Raw genomic sequence first — 24,962 nt, 5'->3', positions numbered from 1 at the left:
CTCCCTGAATAAGTGAAAAGGGGGGGCCATCTCCCTGGAGATTTTCAGGAGGCGCTGCAAGTCCTGCCTCTTTGCCAGGGCTTTTGGAGGGGGTTTGTGTAGCAGGCACCTTTGGGGGACAGAGGGGGAAAGGATCTGGGGCTAGATTTTTTATCTTTGGATTTATTCGTGGGTGTTTTGGCTTTGAATCATGAGATTAACAGCTCCCCAACAAACTACCTGCAACTTCACTCCTCTGGAATGGTGAAATTCTAAGGAAGTGTGACTAGATGTTCCTAGCAAATCTGACAAAAGGCCAACAAAAGCTGCCAAATATTCCCAGCTTGTCTCTAAGGGTTTTGGCACTGGATGAAGGTTGCCAACCTACAGGTGACTCCTGGAGATCTCTTGCTATTACAATTGATCTCCAGGTGGCCAGAATCAGTTTCCCAAGAAGAAGGAGGAGGGGGAGGAGGAGGGGGGGAGGGGAAGGAAGTGTGCATTGAAAATGGATGTGAAGAAAAGACCCTGCAAATGGATACAGATCAGCAGTTCCGTTACCCTGAGCATTCTGTATTGTGGTTCCCAACTTATGGGACAGCCTAACTACGGAGGTAAAGAAAGTGAACTCTGGCAGAATGGGGAAAACAGGCTCTGGCAGAATGGGGAAAACAGTAACACCTAGGAGGGCAGTTGTGAAAAGGAAATAGTCAGCCCTATAATGGAATAGTTCAGGTGGGCACTTTTATAAAGGGAACAGGATAGTTGTATATTGCCCTCTTTATTGTACGCATTGCCTTGCCTTAAATGCATTGTGTACTTGTAACCTATCCCCTGAATTGTTGATCGAATGTCCTACACTAGTGGTGGCGAACCTTTGGAACTCCAGATGTTATGGACTACAGTTCCCATCAGCCCCTGCCAGCATGGCCAATTGGCCATGCTGGCAAGGGCTGATGGGAATTGTAGTCCATAACATCTGGAGTGCCAAAGGTTCGCCACCACGGTGACCTACACTGTTTTTTTTTCTTGTGAATTGTTTCCTCATTTTGTAATCCTGCTCATATTGCATCGCATATTCATTGTTTCGTTCTATCGGGCTGAATTGTGCTTTCGCTGTTTTGTAATTTGCCACGAACCTCGTTCTCAGGGCAAGAGACGTTCCGAGGTGGTTTGTCGTCGTCTGCATCTGCTAAGTGACGCTGGGCGTCCTTAGTGGTCTCCCATCCAAGTTCTAACCAGGCCTCCCCTCTCCCCTCAGCTTCTGTGATCGGGCTAGCCTGGGCCATCCAAGTCAGGGCGCAGCTTTTGTGACATGACCTTAATGTTCAGCAAGGTGAGCATGTCACCATTTGTTCACTTGCAGACTTCCCCCAAAGGACGAGGCTGTTAAACGGGGTCCCGGATTTACCTGGCCGATGCGCTCGCCTTCTCTACGGTGGACATGAGCTTTGCAAATGCATCAGTCACTTTGCTGGTCGCATTGGCTGTTTCTAGCTTGGACGTTGTCAATTCGTACAGCTCTGGATCCACACCTTGTAGCACAAAATGAAAGTCAGTGGCAAACAGGTACAATCGTAGCACAATTAACCCCATCTCAGAAAGCTGTTTCCCATCTTCTGTAAGCATCTGAGCTACTGAGGCTTCCAATTGAAAATGTGACCGAATGGGTGTGTAGGGAATCAACATGGATCACCACGCTGAGTTTAGTAGATTTGGACAAAGGCTTTCTTTTGACACTATAATGCACAACAGTTTCTAAATTTTAAAGCCTGATTTCGTTATAGTAAAGGACTGCATCCATTCCCATTCCCCTGATCCTAAAGCACACGTAAACAACGGATTTCGAAGCCCTTGGGCTGGTTAATTTCCTTCTTCTAATCTGAATACAATGTTTTGTTTTGTTTCTCATATGCCATTAGGATATAGACGCTAAAGGAATTTCAGGAACCAACAAAACGAGTGAAAAGGAAAACGAATGAGATTTGGAAACAGGTAAAGCGGGGCAATTTGGATCAAATGGACAAGAGAAGTTGATCAGGAACAAGGCGTGGTACAAAGAACGTAAATAAATGGCTTGCTTTCTTTGGAACGAGAATTATAATTGGTTTACTGTCATAAGGAGGAGTCTAGAACTCGTACTCATTTAGACCGTCTCGCACCCGAGAACCTACGTCCTTTCCTGCGCTCTGCGGAGGCCAATCTGCTGGTCATCCCCGCCCGCTCTATGATGCAGCTGGCCTCCACCAGGGCCAGGGCTTTTACGGCCCTGGCCCCTGCCTGGTGGAATGCTCTCCCTCCAGCTGTCCCACCCCTGCGGGATCTTAATGAAATTCCGCAGGGCCTGTGTAAGATCGAGCTATTCCACTGGGCCTTTGGGGCATCACAGTTACTGATGTGGGTGCCCAAAACATTCTGAGAAACACTCTGAGACCCACTGTCCCTCTTTCTAAGAAGAGTTTTAATAGCTGGATGCCATCTGTTTTAAATCTGAATTAGTTTTGATAATTGAATGCCGTGAATGTTAAGTCTTAATTTAACTTTGAGAAAGCTTTGTTTTTCTATGGTTTGTTGATGTTGCATGACTCTCCTGATACCCTTCTCGGGAGGGCGGTATAAAAATGAAATAATAAATAAAAATAAATAAAAATAAAAGAAATGTGTATACTAAAAAGGACACACACCTGTCCAGTGCATGGACTTTGGTTAAGCCAAAGGAAGGGGACAGAATTTGTGTCTCGTAGTTATTTCGAGCTCGACATAGCCTCCGAGTCCAAGCACCAATAATTTAATTACTGTCAGATGTTTACAGAACCTTTACAAACAGCCAACCCAACCTTTTTCTCAAATCACATACAGAAGAAACAGACTGTAAGTAATAAATCTTAAGAAGGCTTCTGAAATCCCATTAAGGTATACCGGCTTGTAACCATGCAAGTGTTTTTTATTTAATATAATCGCAACGGGCCCTCTGATATTTAAAAAGGGTAACAGGGTGCTGCTGCAATTAATATCTTTATGGCATTTGTTAATTATAGCCTTAATCATTAGCTCACTGGCTTACTGCTTGACATGCTCCAACATTATTATTATCAAGCTAAATTTCACACTAAGGTGGTTTCAAATATTTCGGTATGAAAACAGAACCTGGGTACTAATTTATATAAATTGCTTACGGGAAGATTTTGGTTTTTTGTTTTTTTTAAAAAGGTCCCAAAATATCTGGTAGTTTCCATACGGAACGTTAACGTAGGGCTAACGGGCCAATTGGCATATTTTAAAACCTTAATGAGATCGTGTGAATTCAGTCACCCACCGTAGCACCAAACTCCAAAGCATAGGCACGCGTACACACTGTTACACAAAACCCACACACAGAGCTGCAGGCTAGAAGCGAATGACTTTCCAAGAAACAAGCCAGGGGGCGGGGCGGGGGGGGGGGAGACACACCCTACAGGCAATGGTTGTATCTGTGAATTTGATGATGAGTTTGCCAATGAAGGCCCGGAATTGGCGAAGGTCCTTCATGGCCATCCTTTCAGATGAGGGTATCAGAACCAGGGTTAAAATTATTTTACGAGGGGTCGAAACAGTGTCCACTAACCATTGTCGGCTCGGCAGAAATTAAAAAGGAATTGGGTGGATTTAGGATTGGCATCGTAGCAATTGCGGCGCTCTACGCAGCTCAACTAGCTTCTCTAGTCCTGATATACGTGAGCAACTTGAAAAATAGTTCCAACGCCGGAATTCAGAGATGAGACTGCCTTGATTTAATTTGCAAGTCAAGGAAGGGGTGGGGGAGGGGAAGGACCTCTCGCACATAAAACCTACCAGCGGGATCCTTCCCCGCATAGGAACGGTGCCTGTCAACAGAATTATCAGTACAAAGACTTGTTTCTTCCCCAATATATATCTGGCCTAAACTGCATGCATGATACCAAATTATTACTTGGAAGGGAGAAGTCTACATGCATTCCTTGGGTGTTCTCTCTCTTACCCTCTCTGCTTGGTCAAGGAATGCAGGCTGGATTAGGACATGGGAGGCATGCACAGTTTTTCTATTGCCTGCAATGGTCTGGAACACAGAGGGTGGGAAAATCTGACTCCGGTTCCCCATGTAGGTAACTGGGCATAGTGAGGAAGGACTATGCCCCAATCGTTTAAAACAGGGGTCTGCAACCTGTGGCTCTCCCCATTGGTAGGCAGACCCCTGGTTTAGAAGAAATCTTCCACGACGTTCAAAAGGTTACACAAAAAAGAGTTTGGATTTATATCCCCCCCTTTCTCTCCTGCAAAGAGACTCAAAGGGGCTTACAAGCTCCTTTCTCTCCCCGCTCCCCGCAACAAACACCTTGTGAGGCGGGCGGGGTTGAGAGAGCTCCGAAGAACTGTGACTAGCCCAAGGTCACCCAGCTGGCATGTGCTGGAGTGAACAAGCTAATCTGGTTCCCAAGATAAGCCTCCATAGCTCAAGTGGCAGAGCGGGGGATCAAACCCAGTTCCTCCAGATTAGAGCGCACCTGCCCTCAACCACTATACCACAAGGCTTCGTCCCGTGGCACGGTTCCTACATTTCACGTCAAACTCTGACGTGAATCTCTCTGCCGTTTGACTTCATCCATTGACAAACAAGTCAATGTAAAAAGTTTGAGAAAACAAAACTCAAGCTGTGCCAAAGAGCAAAGTCTGTAGTGCCTTAACAGAGCATGCGTCCAAAAATTAGCACTTATTCTGTAATTTCATCCAAACTGCCTCACAGAACTACAATCCTTTTCTAGTCTTCAATGCCAACAGCATCGCTGTACTCTAGAACAGCACTTGGTCTTTCCAGTTGAGGAATTTTGTTTCTCCTACAGGAAGGTTATTGGTAACCATTCCCTGTACACTTCAACTACAGAGATCAATGAAACCAGTTTCAACGAAATTCACGGACGGCCATCGGAAAGTCTTGTCTTTTCACCTAGGCACCACTCTTAGCAAGACTTCCTTTCGCCCCCAATTGCTGCAGATACCTCCACTCACAATCCTTGATTTTATTTCCTGCATTGTTTTTTTTTCTTTTTAAAATAACACTGGAATTCCCCACCCCGCCTGGTGCCCTGCAAATACAGAGGCCGTTTCAAAGAGGCAGGGAGGTGTATTCTCCTTGTTTGTAGGAAAGTCATGTGATGTGGCTCATGCTGTTTTAGTCAAGAATGTTAAAAAAAAGATTAAAGTTGCAGTGTTTTAGCAGTCGGCTGACCTGGGATGGTGGTGGTGGTGGAGCAAGAGCTACTGTCCTCCACGGGCCCAAAGAAATCAAGATTCAGAAGAGTGGAACCTCCACTAGCTTGGAATTCAGTGACCGTATTGGTAGGCAGCCATATAGAAGGTAAGCCAAGGGAGGGATTTATGTATAAAAAGGGGGTAAGACACACACTTGAACATGCCAGTTAAAATTAGTACGCATTACAGTCTTTTTTTTAATTAAAAAAAGAAATTGACACAATTAGTGCTTACAAGGTTAGTTTGCAGAATTCTAAAAGATGTTAAACAAGTCCGCGTACATCATGGTGTACAAAACGCAGCGAGGAATTCGACACTAGTCACCTTCAGAGAGCTAGCCCGGATTTGAATCTCTTTTCAATGGACAGAAGCAGAAAAATCCCCAAAGATCCCGCACCCCATTAAAGGGAAACATGTCAGAACCGTTCGTCTAACTTTAAAGCCACGCCATTTTCTTGGCTAATACAGAGCTTAAGGAAAGCTGACCGTAGGCGACTGACTAGCTTTAAAGCAGTTCGGTACAAAGCACGAATAACACGGTAACAGGGGTGCCAAAACAGATCCAGCCCCTCAATGGTAAAATTATACTTGTTCCCCTTTAATACGGAATAAAAAAAAACAGGGGGTGGGGGAGAAATCAGAAACAGATACATCTTAAAGGAAGTAGATAGAAGAGAGCATGAGGAATTGGTTGAAGTCATAAGACACCAGACAAAAGTGAGAAGGTCCATTCAGGCTTTCCTTCATATCCCTGGACATAATCACAGAGCGATTAGGTGATTATGTCCCTCAAAGACGTCACACTCGCTTGGTCAGGAATTAGGGGCATTTCCCAATACGAGGCAGTGGAGACTCGAAGAGCCCCCCCTCTTCCAGCTTGTTTCGTTTAGCAGTTTTTAAATGTGAACCCCGGGTTGACTTTCTCGGTGCTTACACCACAGAAAGGGTGCAACGACACAACCGCTTTGCAATTCGCTAGAAGCATGAACGAAATATATATATATATACTGATTTTAAATCTAGCGCGTTAGCATTTTGGCAGACGCAATCTGTGCACAGCCAAAAACAAAACCTCTTTTGTTCGAAACAGCGGTTGGCGAAAAAGGCGTCGCGGCATGGGGGTGGGTTTTTTGCCACCCGGAAATTTGACAAAGTCCGAAATTCCCAAGATATGGTTGGGGCGGGAGTCAAAGCGTGTCGGGTAAAAAACCACTTCGGTTTCTCCAGTCCCAGAATGCCGAATGGAACTGTTCACAGAACAGATCCGTGGAAGGAACAGAAATTCCGTGCACGGCTTACCTTGCTCTTTAACGCTATATATACTGATTTAATTGGGCACAGCGAAATGAAGAAAGAAAGCCTGAATTTCCAAAGTTAATATAGAGTTTTTAAATAAACAAATAAATAAATAAATAAATCAGCAGAGAGATGTTTGTCTGAACTTTGTAGCTTTCTTAACTCTAGCTCTGGTGCTAGAGGCTCTACGCAGAGACGTACCATCTAAGGGGTTAGTAAGGCCACTGCTACTCCAGTCAAACTGGACAGGTGGTAGAGATTCCTAGAGTCGAAAAGTCAGAAATCAGAATTTTACAGTCAGGTCAAAAGGTCACAGCATCACAAAACGTCTTGCGTGAGGTCCCTCCGGCATGCAAGCAAAAGCGTGAATTCCAACTGTTCTTGGTTCGCCACCGAGCGGTGCCTCGGGAAAACGATATGCGAGTCAGGTCTGCTTCTTGGGGGCTTGCCAGGCCAAGACGCGTAAAATGGGCAAGGCAACTATTGCTTAGACTCAATGAGGCAAGCCACAGTGTCATGCCACCTTCCAGGACCTAGTACAGTGGTGGCGAACCTTTGGCACTCCATATGCTATGGACTACAATTGGCCATGCTGGCAATGGGCTGATGGGAATTGTAGTCCACAACATCTGGAGTGCCAAAGGTTCCCCACCACGGACCTACCACATCAGTGAGACGACCCTAGCAGAAATTATTTGGGGCAACGGGGCAGAAAACCCCCCACTGCTCTCCAGTTCCAGCCCAACACACCATTTGTCAGTGTTTTAAAATGTATGGACTTGTACCTAAAAAGAACCGAGAGAGTGCCGATCCCCTCCACCTGCATTTATCTCACCCCTTCACCGTCCCTTTGGGCCTCTGGGGTTGTGGGACCTGTGCAGATGAACAGCCATTTTTTTTTGGGGGGGGGGGGGGCAAAGAGCTGCAGAAAGGAAGGGAAAAGGGGTGAAGTCTTCCCTCTGCTTTTTGGTGATGGAAAGGGGGGGGGATTTCACCTCTCTTTCCACTTTATCACTGCATTTTGTCATGTGAAGACTGGCAATCCTACAAATAGAAGAAGAAGAGTTTGGATTTATATCCCCCCTTTCTCTCCTGTAGGAGACTCAAAGGAGCTTACAAACTCATTTCCTCCTCACAACAAACACCCTGTGAGGTGGGTGGGGCTGAGAGAGCTCCGAAAAGCTGTGACGAGCCCAAGGTCACCCAGCTGGCGTGTGTGGGAGTGCACAGGCTAATCTGAATTCCCCAGATAAGCCTCCACAACTCAAGCGGCAGAGCTGGGAATCAAATTTGGTTCCTCCAGATCAGAGTACACCTACTCTTAGCTACTGATCTTAGCCACTATGCCGCTGCTGTTCTCAGGAATTGCACGTGGTTGGGAATCTCTGGCTCGTTCTGCACATGCAGAATAATGCACTTTCAAACTGCTTTCAGTGCTCTTTGAAGCTGTGCGGAATAGCAAAATCCACTTGCAAACAGTTGTGAAAGTGGTTTGAAAACGCATTATTTTGCGTGTGCAGAAGGGGCCTCTGTTCCTTTGACACCGTGTAGGATACCAGCGACCACCTTAGAAAATGTTTAAGAGGACTGCCTATAAATCAATTAAGCAAGGGTAATTACATATATGGTTGCTCAGATTTCTGCCAGTTCCTCTTCTCGGGAGAGTCACTCCCAAAAGGTACTCAGTACCTACCCAAACGAAATAAATCCTGACAACAACTCTTTGACATTTTCCTATGAAATGATCTTTTTGGACCCTTGGAAAGGGAAATTTGAAAGGAAAATGGACATATTGGACCTCACTACTAGTATTCTATGAGCTGAACCCGAACTGTCGCAAGAGGAGCGAAGCAGAATTCCTCCTCACTTTCTACAACCCACTGAGCCCCGCCCCACCCCAAATTTCCTCCATGGGGTTAAAGAAGCAGCATGAAGAGCAAATACTGAGGAGCAACTTTTAATGGAAGGAAAGATCTTGGTGAGTTCCGCAGCACCTGTAAGACTGAGCTGTTCCGCCGGGCTTTTGGGGAGTCCGGTTACTGAGGGTGCCCCCTGCCCTCCAGATGTTCATAGACTACAATTCCCATCAGCCCCTGCCAGCATGGCCAAGTGGTAGGGCTCATGGGAATTGTAGTCTATGAACATCTGCAGGGCCATAGTTTGAAGATCCCTGCCCTAAACTATCTGAGACTTGTTTCTGTGCGATCGCCTCTCCTTGTTTGTCCCCCAAGAGCATTCTACTATGCGAATAGCAACTTACTGACAATCCCTAGCCCGAAAAGTGTCGGTTCTTCGCCAAAGCTAAAGCCTTCTCCGCTCTGTCAAGTGACACCACGGCCCTTCAAGAGTTATGGCAGTTTTGCAGGGCCTATGGGATGGAGCTGTTCTGTCAGGCCTACGGTTCAGGTCAGCAACGGTTTTACCTATCTTGGCTGGCCTCCCTTCCCTCCTACTTTATTGGTTCATAATTAATGTGGGTGTATGGGGGAGGATACCGTAATTCTGGTTGTTCCTCCTTATGGGATATTATTTTAAAGCACTGGGTTTTATTGCTATGTTTGTGTTATTGGATATTAGCCACTCTTCGCCTGTGGTAACAGGAGAGAGAGGGTTAGGAACCTAAGAAACAAAGAAACAATGGGACACAAAATAACCTTCCCAACCTCTACAGTAGGCAGAATGTGCAGTCAGGTTGTAGCCAATTGCAGGGTTTTCGAGACAAGAGATGTTTGGAGGTGGTTTGCCACGAGGGGTGATCCTGTTTGTTCTTGGTGGTCTCCCATGCAATTATTTACCAGGACAGACCCTGCTTAGTTTTTGAGATCTGACGATCTCAAGCTGGCCTGTGCCATCCAGGTCAGTTAATCTACCTAAACCAGGTCCATTGAGATTATGTTTGAATGTTGGGACACAAATAGATCACAGAAGGCACTTCCCTTCCTCACAGGCCCCCCGCTCACCCCTCAAAGGAGAGCCTAGTGGTCCATGAAGGACCCCCGCTCACCCCTCAAAGGAGAGCCTAGTGGTCAATGAAGGACCCCCGCTCACCCCTCAAAGGAGAGCCCAGTGGTCTATGAAGGACCCCCGCTCACCCCTCAAAGGAGAGCCCAGTGGTCTATGAAGGACCCCCGCTCACCCCTCAAAGGAGAGGGAGCCAAGTGGTGTATGGAGGGACCCCATCTCACCCCTCAAAGGAGAGCCCAGTGGGTCAATGCACTTGCTCATTCAAGGCCCAGTGAACCCTTGAAGGACCCCCGCTCACCCCTCAAAGGAGAGCCCAGTGGTCTATGAAGGACCCCCGCTCACCCCTCAAAGGAGAGCCCAGTGGTCTATGAAGGACCCCCGCTCACCCCTCAAAGGAGAGCCCAGTGGTCTATGAAGGACTCCCGCTCACCCCTCAAAGGAGAGCCTAGTGGTCTATGAAGGACCCCCGCTCACCCCTCAAAGGATAGCCTAGTGGTCTATGAAAAAACCCCGCTCACCCCTCAAAGGAGAGCCTAGTGGTCTGTGAAGGACTCCCGCTCACCCCTCAAAGGACAGCCTAGTGGTCTATGAAGGACTCCCGCTCACCCCTCAAAGGAGAGCCTCTGAAGGAAGTGGTCCTCGGGAAGGACCCCCGCTCACCCCTCAAAGGATAGCCTAGTGGTCTATGAAAAAACCCCGCTCACCCCTCAAAGGAGAGCCTAGTGGTCTGTGAAGGACTCCTGCTCACCCCTCAAAGGACAGCCTAGTGGTCTATGAAGGACCCCCGCTCAACCCTCAAAGGAGAGCCTAGTGGTCTATGAAGGACCCCCGCTCACCCCTCAAAGGAGAGCCTAGTGGTCTGTGAAGGACTCCCGCTCACCCCTCAAAGGACAGCCTAGTGGTCTATGAAGGACCCCCGCTCACCCCTCAAAGGACAGCCTAGTGGTCTATGAAGGACCCCCGCTCACCCCTCAAAGGAGAGCCTAGAGGTCTATGAAGTCTGTTACTAAATACTGAAAAGAGAAGCCAGGTGTCTGTATGTATGTACATACACACATTGAACTTCCTCCAAAGAGGTTCTTCATAAAAATCCAATAGGCCGAAAGTACGTAGTTTATGGATATGTTCCAACTTATGCTGACCCTATGAACTAATAGCCTACAAAATGTCCTATCATTCACGGTCTTACTTGCAGATCGAGGGCCGGGGCTTCCCTGACCGAGACAGGCCTGTTGGGTCTTCCTCATTTCCTGTTGCCTTCCACTTTTCCTAGCATTATTGTCTTTTCCAGTGACTCTTGCATTCTTATAAAGTGACCAAAGTACATTAGACTCAGTTTGGTCATTTCAGCTTCCTGGGAGAGCTCAGCCTTGCATTAGGGGGGGTCCGTTATTAAGTGCAGCGCTGGGGGTCAGAGTAGCTTGTTTGCTGATTATTAAAAAGCAAAGAACAGTTAGGGCAGAAGAGGTTAAAGCAGCCATTTGCAGACATTCCTCTGCTTGTGTTGGCGGGCAACCGGAGGCGACGTTCTGAGACCCCTTTCCACCACCCGAGGGCCATTCCCAAGGGAGCTGCAGAGGGGAAAGTGATACGCCTGAGAAGCCAACGCACCATAAGGCTTTAAGCAGTTGCTGTGCGGGACGCCCGCGGCACACGCAGCTCGAAGCCTTTTGGTTTTGGCCCGGCAAAAGACCCCAAATGGATTTTGCTTCCTTTTACCTGGAACTGATCAGCCGCACAGATATTCATCTCTGGTGAGACGGGGGGAGTCTGTCCTATTGAAGCTATTTTCTCTGCCGCAGATATGGGTTTCAGAGGTTCCTTCGTAGGCTCTAACATACCCTAGAAATAAGACACCGCACGTATCAGGAGAAGCAACAATCAAGCAGATGCTCAAGAAACAGTATTCTCTGATAGGCTTTCAAGCAAATGTTGGGATACCCCTGGATGACTTTTTAACATCAAAGAAAAGTTGGTTTCTATTCCCTTGCCAGAAAAACGGAATTGTTTTCCGAAGCTGATTATAATCCTAAACAATAAAAGGCTAAGCAACTGAATGTCCGATGATGAACTCTCCACCAATGGCGGAACCCTCCTCCACCTTGTGAGTCCTGCTCTTCCATGGATGTAAACAGGCATGTGGATAAGGGGGAACCAGTGGACATAGTCAACTTGGATTTCCAAAAGGCTTTTGACAAAGTTCCGCACCAGAGACTATTGAGAAAACTCAGCAATCAAGGAATAAGAGGGGAAGTCCTCCTATGGATTAAAAACTGGTTGAGAAACAGGAAGCAAAGAGTGGGTGTAAATGGGAAGTTCTCACAATGGAGAGATGTAGGGAGTGGTGTCCCCCAAGGATCCGTTTTGGGACCAGTGCTCTTTAGCCTATTCATAAATGACCTGGAAGTAGGAGTGGGTAGCGTGGTGGCCAAGTTTGCAGATGATACCAAATTATGTACGGTGGTGAGAACCGCAAAGGATTGAGAGAAAGAGCTCCAAAGCGGACCTTGATAAATTAGGTGAGTGGAGCTAGGAAATGGCAAATGCACGGTTCAATGTAGCAAAAAAAAGTACCAGAAGTGATGCAGCATAGGGGCAAAAAATCCAAAGCTTCACATACAAGCTACAAGGGTCAGTGCAATCAGTCACAGACCAGGAAAGGGATTTGGGCGTCTTAGTTGATAGTTCCATGGGAATGTCAACTCAATGCATGGCAGCTGTGAAAAAGGCAAACTCTATGCTGGGGATAATTAGGAAAGGAATTGAGAATAAAACTGCAAAGACTGTCATGCCCTTATATAAAGCAGTGGTGCGACCGCACTTGGAGTACTGTGTCCAGTTCTGGTCGCCGCATCTCAAAAAGGATATTGAGGAGATAGAAAAAGTGCAGAGAAGGGCAACAAGGATGATTGAGGGACTGGAGCACCTTCCTTATGAGGAGAGGCTGCAGCGTTTGGGACTCTTTAGTTTGGAGAGGAGACGGCTGAGGGGGGATAGGATTGAAGTCTATAAAATTATGCATGGGGTAGAAAATGTTGACAGAGAGAAATTTTTCTCTCTTTCTCACAATACTAGAACCAGCATTCACTGAAAATGCTGGGGGGAGGAATTAGGACTAATAAAAGGAAACACTTCTTCACACAACGTGTGATTGGTGTTTGGAATATGCTGCCACAGGAGGTGGTAATGGCCACTAACCTGGATAGCTTTAAAAAGGGCATGGACAGATTTATGGAGGAGAAGTCGATCTATGGCTACCAATCTTGATCCTCTCTGATCTGAGATCGCAAATGCCTTAACAGACCAGGTGATCGGGAGCAGCAGCCGCAGAAGGCCATTGCTTTCACCTCCTGCACGTGAGCTCCCAAAGGCACCTGGTGGGCCACTGCAAGTAGCAGAGAGCTGGACAAGATGCACTCTGGTCTGATCCAGCTGGCTTGTTCTTATGCTCTTATGTAGAGGGATCCTGGTGGGAACATTCGATTTCTTCTGACCCGCAGAGCCCTTCCGCCTCTTCCCACCCCAAAAGCCATATAGCCGGCACTCCCCCCGCTCTCCGACCAACTGAAAGCCAGACGTTTTCGACCAACTGAAGACCCTGCTGAAGGCCCGGCGGACCCCCTCCCCACTTCCTCCCACTACTATCTTCATTTTGATGTGTTTTATTGTGGCAATTGCTGACGAAACAGGAACTGAAAGTCTGAGCAGTAGGATTTTGGATTTACAAACATTGAATAGAAGTTAGGACAGGCATTTTTTAAAAAAAACTTGGGATACAAAAACTGCTCTGGCAATCAAGATACATGGCCAAATTTGAGATGGTGATCGGTGTCATTTAATCTGAGAAATCTAGCTAGCCGATGGTTGTTTTTAGGTTTACTCAAAGGAAAATGATGGTTTAGTTCAGATGTGGTGCTCAATGGTGGTGTGTTGCTTTGAGCCTGGGCAAATTCTTGGGCTTACCTTCTCTCTCTTGTCTTCATGAACAGAAATCTCGTTTGGTTATGCCCAACCAAACTCCCAAACTCCCAAATAGCCAAACTGAGGAATCCCTGATAAACTTTCAGCTAGCCGCCTCCTCCAAGGCTTGGGGGAAGAAATTGAAAAACCCGCAGGCTAAAGCTGAATATTCCTTGGCCTCACAGTAAGGAAGCACTTGAGGGCCTTATTCCGGGTGAAAAATAGCTCTGACATTTTGAAACTGATTAACAGAACTTGACCCTCACTTCACTCTTTCCCTGGACAGCCAAAAGTATTTGAAGTTTGGAAAAGTTTGACCATTTCTTTGAGGTAAGAAGAAGAAGAAGGAGGAGGAGGAGGAGGAGGAGTTTGGATTTATATCCCCCCTTTCTCTCCGGAAGGGAGACTCAAAGGGGCTGACAATCTCCTTTCCCATACCTCCCCCCACAACAAAAACCTGTGAGGTAGCTGGGGCTGAGAGCTCAGAAGAACTGTGACTAGCCCAAGGTCACCCAGCTGCCGTGTGTCGGAGTGCACAGGCTAATCTGAATTCCCCAGCTAAGCCTCCACAGCTCAAGTGGCAGAGCGGGGAATCAAGCCCGGTTCCTCCAGATTAGAGTACACCTGCTCTTAACCACTACGCCACTGCTGCTCCTTCCCAAAAGGGAAGGATTTTGACAGGTTTCCAGGGAAACATCATCCGCTCCCCTAGGATGACGACCTATGAACTCGCTTCTCCACAGTTCAGCGTGGCTTACCCAGAAAATTAAGCAAACAAAAACAGTAAGAGTGCCTGCAGGAAAGCAAAGGCTCTTGTCTCTACTGTTACCACCCTCTCATTTTCATCAGGAACTGATCAAGGGAACAAAACTAGGGCAGTGAATGCTGAATTCACTTTTACATCTGATCAGATTCACACATGGATGACCCGCGTGGTAACCCTGGGGGCTGCAAACAAAACAAGGAAGAGTTGGGATTTATACAGCGCTTTTCTCAACCATAAGGAGTTTCAAAGCAGCTTACAAACTCCTTCCCTTCCTCTCCCCACAACAAACACCGTGTGGGGTAGGTGGGGCTGAGAGAGTTCTAAGAGACCTGTGACTGGGCCAAGGTCACCCAGATTTTATGGGTAGGAGTGGGGAAACAAATCCAGTTCACCAGATTAGAGCCTGCTGCTCAGGTAGAGGAACGGAGAATCAAACCCGGTTCTCCCCATTAGTGGTTATCCGCCACTCTTAGCCACTACATGCTGGCTCTCTTGTAGAGCAACCACCTGCATTAAAAAAAAAACTCCTTTGACTAGAGTGAGTAAACTACACTTATAATCCTTTACACCATCACAATTGTTCTGATCGTTTCTCCTGTGCGGAGGATTAGTAACCTAATGTGAGAATATTGTTTTATTTACTAAAGGGCTACAATTTCTTGGCTTTGACAAGAACCTGAGTTAGAGAGCACTTTATCCTATGGAGGATATTCCATCAAGATGCAAAGGAACAACACCCGCTACTCAACACCATTAATTACAATCCGGTTGATTACTGTTTTTGCGCTCAAGTGAAAAATTCCAATTGAGACCGCAGGTCACTGGAGAGAACAGTTGCAAAGAAGCTCGACTTACCAATCCCGCTGCGTACATGGGAACTATAACAGGTTGCTTCTTGTTGCCTGTGAAGAGCTGATAAGATATTTCATTATGATTACAGTGCAATGTGTTAACTCAGAGGCTTAATATTTTCTTCTGTTTTCTAACAGGGTTGGGTCCCCTGGGGCCATTCAGCTAGAGGCAGACTTTCCTTGCGTGCAAGGAACCTTGCCTCAGGCCAGAGGCGATGAGTCTCTGGCTTCAAGACGAATGGATCTGGGGGGAGGGGGGGGGAGGGGTGTCCAACTTTAACGATGACATTTTCAGAAATAAAGCAATGGGCCATTTTAACATGGTTCTGCTAGATCCTCTATACAAGCTTGGAAGAAGGATCACCTCAGTGTATTGTCGAAGGCTCTCACAGCCGGAATCACTGGGGTGCTGTGTGGTTTCCGGGCAGTATGGTTGTGTTCTAGCAGCATTCTCTCCTGATGTTTCGCCTGCAGAGGATCCTAGGAAGATGCCAGCCACAGATGCAGGCGAAACGTCAGGAGAGAATGCTGCTAGAACACGACCATACTGCCCGGAAACCACACAGCACCCCGGTCGTCTCATTCTTCGACTCGACGTCATTGACTAACTATATATTTTGATGTATGCAAACCCATTTCTAATACATTACCAGAGCTAGACCTATAGAAAGAAGTTTGTTCATTATTCCCAGGCTCCAAGCAGATTGAGGGTTGGTTGAAAGAAAGTTAGGTACAAGGCCTACAGGTTGGATTTTCAACTAGTAATTGATGATTATTAACCAAGCCCTGGCCTTTATTTTTAACAACCCCGCCTCCTGTCAGAGCACCACTTTTGGACCATCGACAACAACCCCCCAAATAGAACAAACTGCTTATGGCTCACTTACTATGTTTCTCGTGTCGATTCCTAAGGAGCAGAGCAGCTTTTTGTTGCTGTGAGAACCACCCCACTGGTAGCGCAGACCGTATGCATCGTGGATGTCCTGAAGCTCCGCCCACACATCCAGCAGCTCTCTGCACAGCCAATTAGAAGTCATGTGAAGCAGAGATTGAACAATGAAAGGACTCAGCAGCTTCAGACATTTTTGGGAAAAGGGGTGTGTGTCTTTAAATGATCGGCATGCTTAGAAATGTCAATTAGACTCATAGTCCGACACGAAACATTTAGAACATGGTGCTAGTCATGCGGCACTCGCAACAATTAAGTGTTTCTCCTTATAACTGGAAAACAATGCTTGTGGCTGATAGTGTGGTATACGCTTAGAATTCAAAATATTAATAAGTAATCATAAAGAAAGCATAAGTTGTAAGGCCACATCCACATACATAAGCCTTTACTGGCTTAGTCAGAAAGAGTTACATAAATCAGGAACAAATGCATGAATACATGATAGATAAAAGGCCCTCCTTGGGGAGCACAACAAATACGTTCTACTGGGAACTCTCAACTATCTCCGCAATGAAATTGGCGATCTCTTCACAAAGACCAGGGTCCGAGTTGTTTAAATAAGGCCACATCTTAATTAAACTAAATAATTTGTACATCATTTTGGCCTTTTCTGCACAAGCTGGTTACATCGTTTCCAGCCCACTAATGTAACTTTTCCTTCCTGGAGTTCCACACAACCCCCCCCCCCCCCCCCGGTTTGGTTCCGAAAACGTTTTCAAGCATCATTCGCTTCGTTTTTGAAAAACTTTTACTATGTTGCTTTTCACTGAAACTTTTCCAAGCCGGCTTCCCTCACAGTGCATGCATATTTGACATGTTTTACCTTTCCCACCAAAAAGGCTGGCCGTTTTTCACGCCTCTGTTCTGTCACCCAACTTTCCCCACGGTGCCTGGTCGGCCATTTTTTCACATCCCTCCCCTCACTCCTTTCCCCCTTCACCTTTTCATTTTTGCCATTTTGTGTGGTTTTTTTTTTAGGTAAATCAACAAAGTATTGGTTAAACGGATCTACAGAGCATTGAAGCAACAAATCAACAAAGCATAGTTTCACAGCAGCCATGAAATGCTTGCAGGAGGGGAGTGTGGACAAACGTTGTGGTAAAGGCGGGGGGGGGGATCGAAAACATTCTGAAAAAGTTCTCTATGTGACTTGTGTGGAAAGGGCCTTTATATACAGTGGAACCTCGGTTTTCGTTGCCTTCGGTTTTCATCGGTTTCGGTTTTCATCGATTTTTTCAGTGAAAAATTTGTCTCGTTTTTCATCATTTGCCTTGGTTTTCATCGATTTGAAGTAAGGTGCGGGGTTTGGGGAGAAAAATCACCCGGACAAAGCTGTTGCAGGCCATGTCTGCAACTTGTTAAATGACAATGTCTCGCCCCATTTCAGACAAATCTTAAAGAGGCATCAGAAACAGACCTCTTTGGACAGCTTTCTGGTGTGACATTGGTCCACTGACTCTGAAGCTGGTCCTAGTGTTATTGTTTGTTACTGTTTTCAGCATTAAACACTATGTTTATTCACCAAAAAATGCGTTTTTGGTATGTTTTTTGGAGTGCCTAGAATGGATTAATTGGATTTACATTGATTCCTATGGAAAAGTTTGCCTCGGTTTTCATTGGTTTCGGTTTTCATCGATTCTTTTCGGACGGATTACCAACGAAAACCGAGGTTCCACTGTATTTCAAAGACAGCAAGCAGATTAATCTGGGGCACCTTACGTACTCCGCTGAGTACAACCAGTACTGATGCGGGATTTTTTGTTAAGTGAGAGCTCAACTAAAATTGCATCCATGAACTGCAATACAATCTCCTGATATTTACATGTAAGCCTCTCTCTATTTGAATGCATGAAATGGTTTGTACCTTTCTCCCACGGTCCCCTGTGGCCGTCCAGGTGCATTACCATCCTCTAGTAAGAAATTCAGAGGAGTAATCTCTTCTTCTATTTCAGAAACGGGTACCCCAGGAAAACAGACCTCGAATATTCGTTCTAGACGACTCAACAGCGTTGTCTGCATCAGGACAGCCAAAATCAAGAAATGTTATTACACAAGCAGTTTCAGAACAAGGGAGAGGTAAACGTAAAATAACGAGTTGAGGACATTCCTTCTAAACAAAGATTCCATTAACGGTAAGAGAACACAAGGCTATAAAAAAATCCAACTACATGAACAAAAGAACACAGTTGTGGCATCCGTTGAATACTCGAAAGACAGTCACCAATGCTTTATTGATTGGTTATTTCTTTCAAGCTTAACAAAGCATATGGACTCTTCTTCAAAACCAAATATCACCCTCTACATCAGGGGCCTTCAAACTATGGCCCTCCAGATGTTCATGGACTACAATTCCCATCAGCCCCTGCCAGCATGGCCAAGTGGTAGGGTTCATGGGAATTGTAGTTATGAACACCTGGAGGGCCATAGTTTGAAGACCCCTGCTGTACATACTCTTAACTGCATGCCCGCCCCATTTCTCAATGCCTCTCTACTGCTTCCCTTAAATTTGCTTTATCAAGAATTCAAGCATATGCACAAACAGGATGAATGAAATCATAAAGACGTACAGGGGTCCTCAGGGTGATGGACTGAGGGTAGATCTCATCAGTACTTATTAATCAAGGGTGAGAAAGCTTTTTAGATGCGCTGCAATTTAGCCCAACCATCTCATTCTGGAAAGGCAATCTAATGGAAGGCTTGGCAGATCCCAGGTGCCAGGTCACCCAGGTGCCTAGGAATGTTCCTGACAGAAATTGCTCCCCCACCCCTTAGCCATAACCAGAGGGCCTTGGGGAGCGTCGGGATGCTCTGCTCTTCTTAATGAGGAGGGTGTGATGCTTTCTTGGCCAGAGGAGCTCATCTGGGATATGATTGAAGTCTATAAAATTATGCATGGGGTAGAAAAAGTTGACAGAGAGAAATTTTTCTCCCTTTCTCACAATACTAGAACCAGGGGGCATTCATTGAAAATGCTGGGGGGAAGAATTAGGACTAATAAAAGGAAGCACTTCTTCACGCAACGTGTGATTGGTGTTTGGAATATGCTGCCACAGGAGGTGGTGATGGCCACTAACCTGGATAGCTTTAAAAAGGGCTTGGACAGATTCATGGAAGAGAAGTCGATTTATGGCTACCAATCTTGATCCTCTTTGATCTGAGATTGCAAATGCCTTAGCAGACCAGGTGCTCGGGAGCAACAGCCGCAGAAGGCCCTTGCTGTCACCTCCTGCATGTGAGCTCCCCAAGGCACCTGATGGGCCACTGCGAGTAGCAGAGTGCTGGACTAGATGGACTCTGGTCTGATCCAGCTGGCTTGTTCTTATGTTCGTATGGTTACTGGCCATGGGAGGGAAGGGTGCATAGGAAACAACTCTTGGAAACAGTGACAACAGCAGCTGTTTTTAAAAAAGGTTGTCCTGCTATGCATGACTGCCACCGTTCCCGAGAGCTTTTGTGTGCTCACCCTTGCTCCCCGTTGCAATCCGAGGCGCTTGAGACACTCCCCATCACATTTCCATTGGCAGGGATAGGGGGAACATTCATAGCATGGAAAGTCAGAATGAAACATTCATGTTGTGTTAAAAGGAGTCCCCTGTGCAAAGCATCAGGTCCTTACTGACCCTTGAAGTGTCATCATATCATGACATTTACTAAGCAGGCTGTGTTTATAGGGTCGTTTGCCACAGCCTTCCCCAGTCATCTGCACCTTCGGTAATAGAAGCCGGAGCTGCGGAGAGGTATATAAAACCTTGAAACACGAGCACCTCTGTGATTAGAGTCATTTGACCCCAGCTTCAAATCCCCACTCCGCCATGGACGTCTGCTGGGTGCCCTTGGGCCAAGCGCATTTTCGGCCTAGCCCACCTCGCAAGGCTGCCGTGAGAGTAAAACAGAGGGGGGATTAGAATGCTGGAGCCACTCTGGATCATCCCTGGGGAGAGAAGGAAGGTATGAATAAAGTAAAATAAATACCCTTGGGCACATCAGAGTTGTGGGGAAGTTTTCCAAACGGAAAGATGGTCCATGCCTCAATATTCATTGATCTGACCAACAGCAATGAACGGATTGCCGTTGTTGATACAGAACCGTAAGATGGGTCGCCTTAATGGGCTGGATCCAGAGATGCATGAATGGGAACGTACACGCAGCGCAGCCCTACTTAGGCAAGAGACAGTGCTAGACAGACTGCAAAACAAATCAGTCCCAATAGGTGAATTCTAATCTGGAGAACCGGGTTTGATTCCCCACTCCTCCACCCGAGTGGCAGAGGCTTATCTGGTGAACCGGATGTGTTTCCACACTCCTACATTCCTGTTGGGTGACCTTGGGCTAGTCACAGTTCTTCGGAACTCTCTCAGCCCCACCTACCTCACAAGGTGTCTGTTGTGGGGAAAGGAAGGGAAAGGAGGTTGTAAGCCACCTTGAGTCTCCTTACAGGAGAGAAAGGTAGGGTATAAATCCAAACTCTCTTCTTCTACTACTACTTGCATGCCTTTTGTAAGTGGAAATGCAAGTTGGGATACAGTGCATTTAACGTGGTGCAAAGTGACAATGCAATATTTTTGTACACTTCCACAAGGGCTTCTGGAAATGTTCAGCTGGGTCTAAACCAGAAGTCAATTTCATGTTACCTTGAAGCTGAAGGTGCCACACCAGACATGCGCTAGTCCAGGGGTCTGCAACCTGTGGCTCTCCAGATGTTCATGGACTACAGTTCCCATGGCCATGCTGGGTGACCTTGGACCATGCTGGCAGGGGCTGATGGGAATTGTAGTCCATGAACATCTGGAGAGCCAGAGGTTGCAGACCCCTGTGCTAGTCTCTTGGATATGTGCTTTAAATGGATGGTGATTCTATCCGGGAGAGGCTGCCCGATTCAAATGTCATGTACCCCAAGCTGTTTCTCCACCTTTCAGGAACTATAGCAATCTACACAAACCAAATCCCGCTGATAAGTTAGCGTCTATGTGTCAACATCTTAACTGCTTTCCGATTTGAACAGCAGACAAGCGCCTACTGCCCAGTCTTTACATTTTAAAAAGATCATTCCAGAAATAGTTTCCGCATAAAGATGTCAAGTTGCTTGAATGCTTAAAGAAATACTTGATTTACTGGTTTTTCCTCCCCAATCAAATATTTCAATTCGAGCATTTGCTGCAACTGAGCATTAAAGTGAACAGCTTCAGTTATTATTTATGATCCACCCTGTACGTTCTGCATACAATAAATGTGTAACTCTTTTTATTTACCTGCTTTGTGTGCGGGCAAAGTGCCGTCAAGTTGCAGTTGACTTAACAGCAATCTCTTTGGGTGTTTTCAAGACACAAGCTCAACCGAGGGTAGCTTAACATAAGAACTAGCCTGCTGGATCAGACCAGAGTCCATCTAGTCCAGCACTCTGCTACTCGCAGTGGCCCACCAGGTGCCTTGGGGAGCTCACGTGCAGGATGTGAAAGCAATGGCCTTCTGCTGCTGTTGCTCCTGAGCACCTGGTCTGCTAAGGCTTTTGCAATCTGAGATCAAGGAGGATCAAGATTGGTAGCCATAGATCAACTTCTCCTCCATAAATCTGTCCAAGCCCTTTTTAAAGCTATCCAGGTTAGTGGCCATCACCACCTCCTGTGGCAGCATATTCTAAACACCAATCAAACGTTGTGTGAAGAAGTGTTTCCTTTTATTAGTCCTAATTCTTCCCCCCAACATTTTCAATGAATGCCCCCTGGTTCTACCTTTACCATTTCCTTTCTCTGAATAGCAATCCTCGTATTCCTTGGGGGTTTCCCATCCAAATACTAACCAGGGCTGACCCAGCTTAGCTTCTGGGACCTGATGAGAATGGGTGAGCCTGGGCAATCTTTACATGAAGGTAAATACTGGCCAAGGGCATTCTGTGGCATTTGAGAAGTCTGGGCTGTCACCAAGTCACAGCTCCACAGGCATCTGCCGACACCCTGAAAAGTGAAAACCTTGCAATGGCATCAGCAGTTCTGGAATTTTTGCATGAAATTTCTCATGGGTGTGGCTCCCTTCCAACACATAGGTAGGGTCAATGACTCTTCATGCACTCCTAGGCACATGTTCAAACCCAGATTGCCCTTGATCCTTTGCTCACTAGCAGAGGACAGTGCCAGAATTCAAAATGACCTGGACAGATTAGAGAGCTGGGCCAAAACAAACAAAACAAAACAAAATTTCGGCAGAGATAAATGTGAGATGCTACACTTAGGCAGAAAAAAAATGAAATGCACAGATATAGGATGGGTGACACCTGGCTTGACAACAGTACACGAGAAAGGGATCTGGGAGTCTTAATAGACCACAAACTGACCATGAGTCAGCAGTGTGATGCGGCGGCCAAGAAAGCCAATGCGATTCTGGGCTGTATCAATAGGAGTACAGTGTCTAGACCAAGAGATGTAACTGTACTTCTCTATTCTGCATTGGTTAGACCTGAAATATTGTGTGCAGTTTGTGTGCACCACAATTCAGGAAGAATATTGATAAGCTGGAACGGGTCCAGAGGAGGGCAACCGAAAAGGGTAAAAGGTCTGGAATCCATGCCCTACTGTGAGGAGAGACTTGGGCAGCTGGGTATGTTTAGTTTGGTGAAGAGAAGGTTAAGAGGTGACATTAGCCATGTTTAGATATTTAAAGGAATGTCAAGTTGGCTAGGGAATAAGCTTGTTTTCTGCTGCTCCAGAGACTAGGACCAGGAGTCATGGGTTCAAGGTGAAGGAAAAGCGATTCCACCTAAACATTAGGAAAAACTTCCTAACAGTAAGGGCAGTTCGACAGTGGGATGCACTGCCTCGGAGTGTGGTGGAGTCACCTTCTTTGGAAGTTTTTAAAAAGAGGTAGGATGGCCATCTGTCAAGAGTGCTTTGACTGTGTGTTCCTGCATTGCAGGGGGTTGGACTTGACGGCTCTTGGGGTCTCTTCCAACTCTATGATTCTAAGTACAGAGTGGGCTGCCCATAGGCAGGAAGCCTGATGCTGTGGGTTTAATGCGCGTGTGAGTTGCCCTCAGCAGTCATTCCACTCTGAAATGTATCACAGGGAAAGGAATTCAGTGTTGGCCAGACCAATGACAAGCTTTACACTGAAACGCCAGTTCAACATGCTGTTGTGTAAAGAATACTAAGCGCCTTGCCTTCGATGCCTCAGGGTGACAATCAGGTTTCTATTTCATTCAGTCCAACGAAATCCCTCATTGACTTCATTCATGTCATTCTCCCCAAAGAGGACTCAGAGCAGCTGACAACATTCTCCCCTCCTCCATCTTAGCATCTCAACAACCCGGCCAGGTAGCTTATGCTGAGAGGGTCTGACTGTCCCAAGGTGACCCAGCAAGCTTCCAGGGTTTGGTGGGGGGCTCCCACATGGATCTCCCAGATCCTAGTCCCGTGGTGGCGAACCTTTTGCACTCCAGATGTCATGGACTACAATCCCCATCAGTCAATTGGCCATGCTGGCATGGGGCTGATGGGAATTGTAGTCCATAACATCTGGAGTGCAAACGGTTCGCCACCACTGTCCTAGTCTGACACGCTAACCCAGGAGCCCCAATGGGGTACCACGAAAGTAAAAACCTTTCCTGGAGCCTGCCGTGTACTTTTAGAAGTAGGTGGGGTCATGTGAGGCTTTTGCCCAACAAGACTTCTGATTGGCTGTGCAGATTGTTAAAAAAAAATACTGCTTTGGCAGCAACTGACACCACAGCACAAGGACATTCATTGTATGATTGAAGGGAAGCCTCAACAGCCATTTTACGGGTGGCTCCGCGGAGTCTTTTTTGTGGCTGCACCCAACACACGGTGCCAGTATTTGAAAGGTGCTTGCAGGCACAAAAAGCCTGGGGACCCCTGTTCGAATCTCTCCACTGCACTGTTTCTCGCGCATCATCTTCTCCCTTCCCAGCACGACTGAGTATCGAACTCCACAACCCCTGTTATGGTCAAGACTTTTGTTTTCGTTTTAAAAGGAGGCATCTAGCGTCAAGCCACAACAGGCCGCTTTGGCCAAGGAAACGGAACTCTGTGATGATGCGCGAGCAGCACAGTCAGGCGGCAGGACAGCTTTGGACATGGTCCTTTTTCATCACAGAGAGTCAATTTATTTTTAAGTTAACCTTTTGTTCCCAAACTAGTAAGTGCCGCTAGAGAACAGTTAAGGAGCCCCATGGCGCAGACTGCGAAGATGCAACACTGCAATCAAGAAGAAGAGAAGAAGAAGAAGAGTTTGGATTTATATCCCCCACCTTTCTCTCTTGCAAGGAGACTCAAAGGGGCTGACAATCCCTTAGTTTTTTATAAATAAATAAATAAATAAATAAGTATGCATGTATGTATGTATGTATGTGTATGTATACGTATACATACACACATATATGTAAGTGCCATTGAGTCATAACTGACTTATAGCAACCACAACAAGGGGCAAGTGACAAGCAGAGATGGTTTGCTATAGCCTTCCTCTGCAGAGCCTTCCTTGGTGGTCTCCCTTCCAAGTACCAAGCCTGATTTGCTCCTGAGATCAGGCAAGATTGGGCAGTTCCATGTCACTTCCTTCCTCTTAGTTTATATATCTGTATATATGAAAGGGCTATTAAGTTACAACTGATTTATAAGAAGAAGAAGAAGAGTTGGATTGATATCCCCCCTTTCTTTCCTATAGGATCCTCAAGAGGGCTTACAAACTCCTTTCCCTTCCCCCCTCACAACAAACACCCTGTGGGGTAGGTGGGCCTGAGAAAGCTCAGAAGAACTGCGACTAGCCCAAGGTCACCCAGCTGGCGCGTGTAGGAGTGCACAGGCTAATCTGAATTCCCCAGATAAGCCTCCACAGCTCAAGCGGCGGAGCGGGGAATCAAACCCGGTTCCTCCGGATTAGAATGCACCTGCTCTTAACCACTACGCCACTGCTGCTCTACTTT

The 24,962-nt window shown here is 46.5% G+C and overlaps 1 protein-coding gene across 4 annotated transcripts in view; it reads right to left on the bottom strand.

Moving 5' to 3' along the window:
• AFTPH (aftiphilin) overlaps positions 1-24,962 on the bottom strand; it is a 65,763-nt gene that overhangs the window by 17,498 nt on the left and 23,303 nt on the right. For 2 of the 4 annotated variants that reach the window (XM_048501474.1, XM_048501481.1), the window contains exons 3-9: positions 17,895-18,043; positions 15,969-16,095; positions 15,086-15,142; positions 11,224-11,346; positions 6,742-6,802; positions 5,222-5,308; positions 1,391-1,514 (exon numbers count right to left, since the gene is read on the bottom strand). In XM_048501474.1, coding sequence (XP_048357431.1) covers positions 1,391-1,514; positions 5,222-5,308; positions 6,742-6,802; positions 11,224-11,346; positions 15,086-15,142; positions 15,969-16,095; positions 17,895-18,043 — 728 coding nt within the window. The remainder of the gene's footprint in view (positions 1-1,390; positions 1,515-5,221; positions 5,309-6,741; positions 6,803-11,223; positions 11,347-15,085; positions 15,143-15,968; positions 16,096-17,894; positions 18,044-24,962) is intronic. The other 2 variants (XM_048501489.1, XR_007244879.1) reach the window with 2 other exon arrangements.

This window comes from Sphaerodactylus townsendi, linkage group LG01 (genome assembly GCF_021028975.2).
Source record: "Sphaerodactylus townsendi isolate TG3544 linkage group LG01, MPM_Stown_v2.3, whole genome shotgun sequence".
Taxonomy (NCBI): Eukaryota; Metazoa; Chordata; class Lepidosauria; order Squamata; family Sphaerodactylidae; genus Sphaerodactylus; species Sphaerodactylus townsendi.
This window is presented reverse-complemented; position numbering and strand designations above follow the sequence as displayed.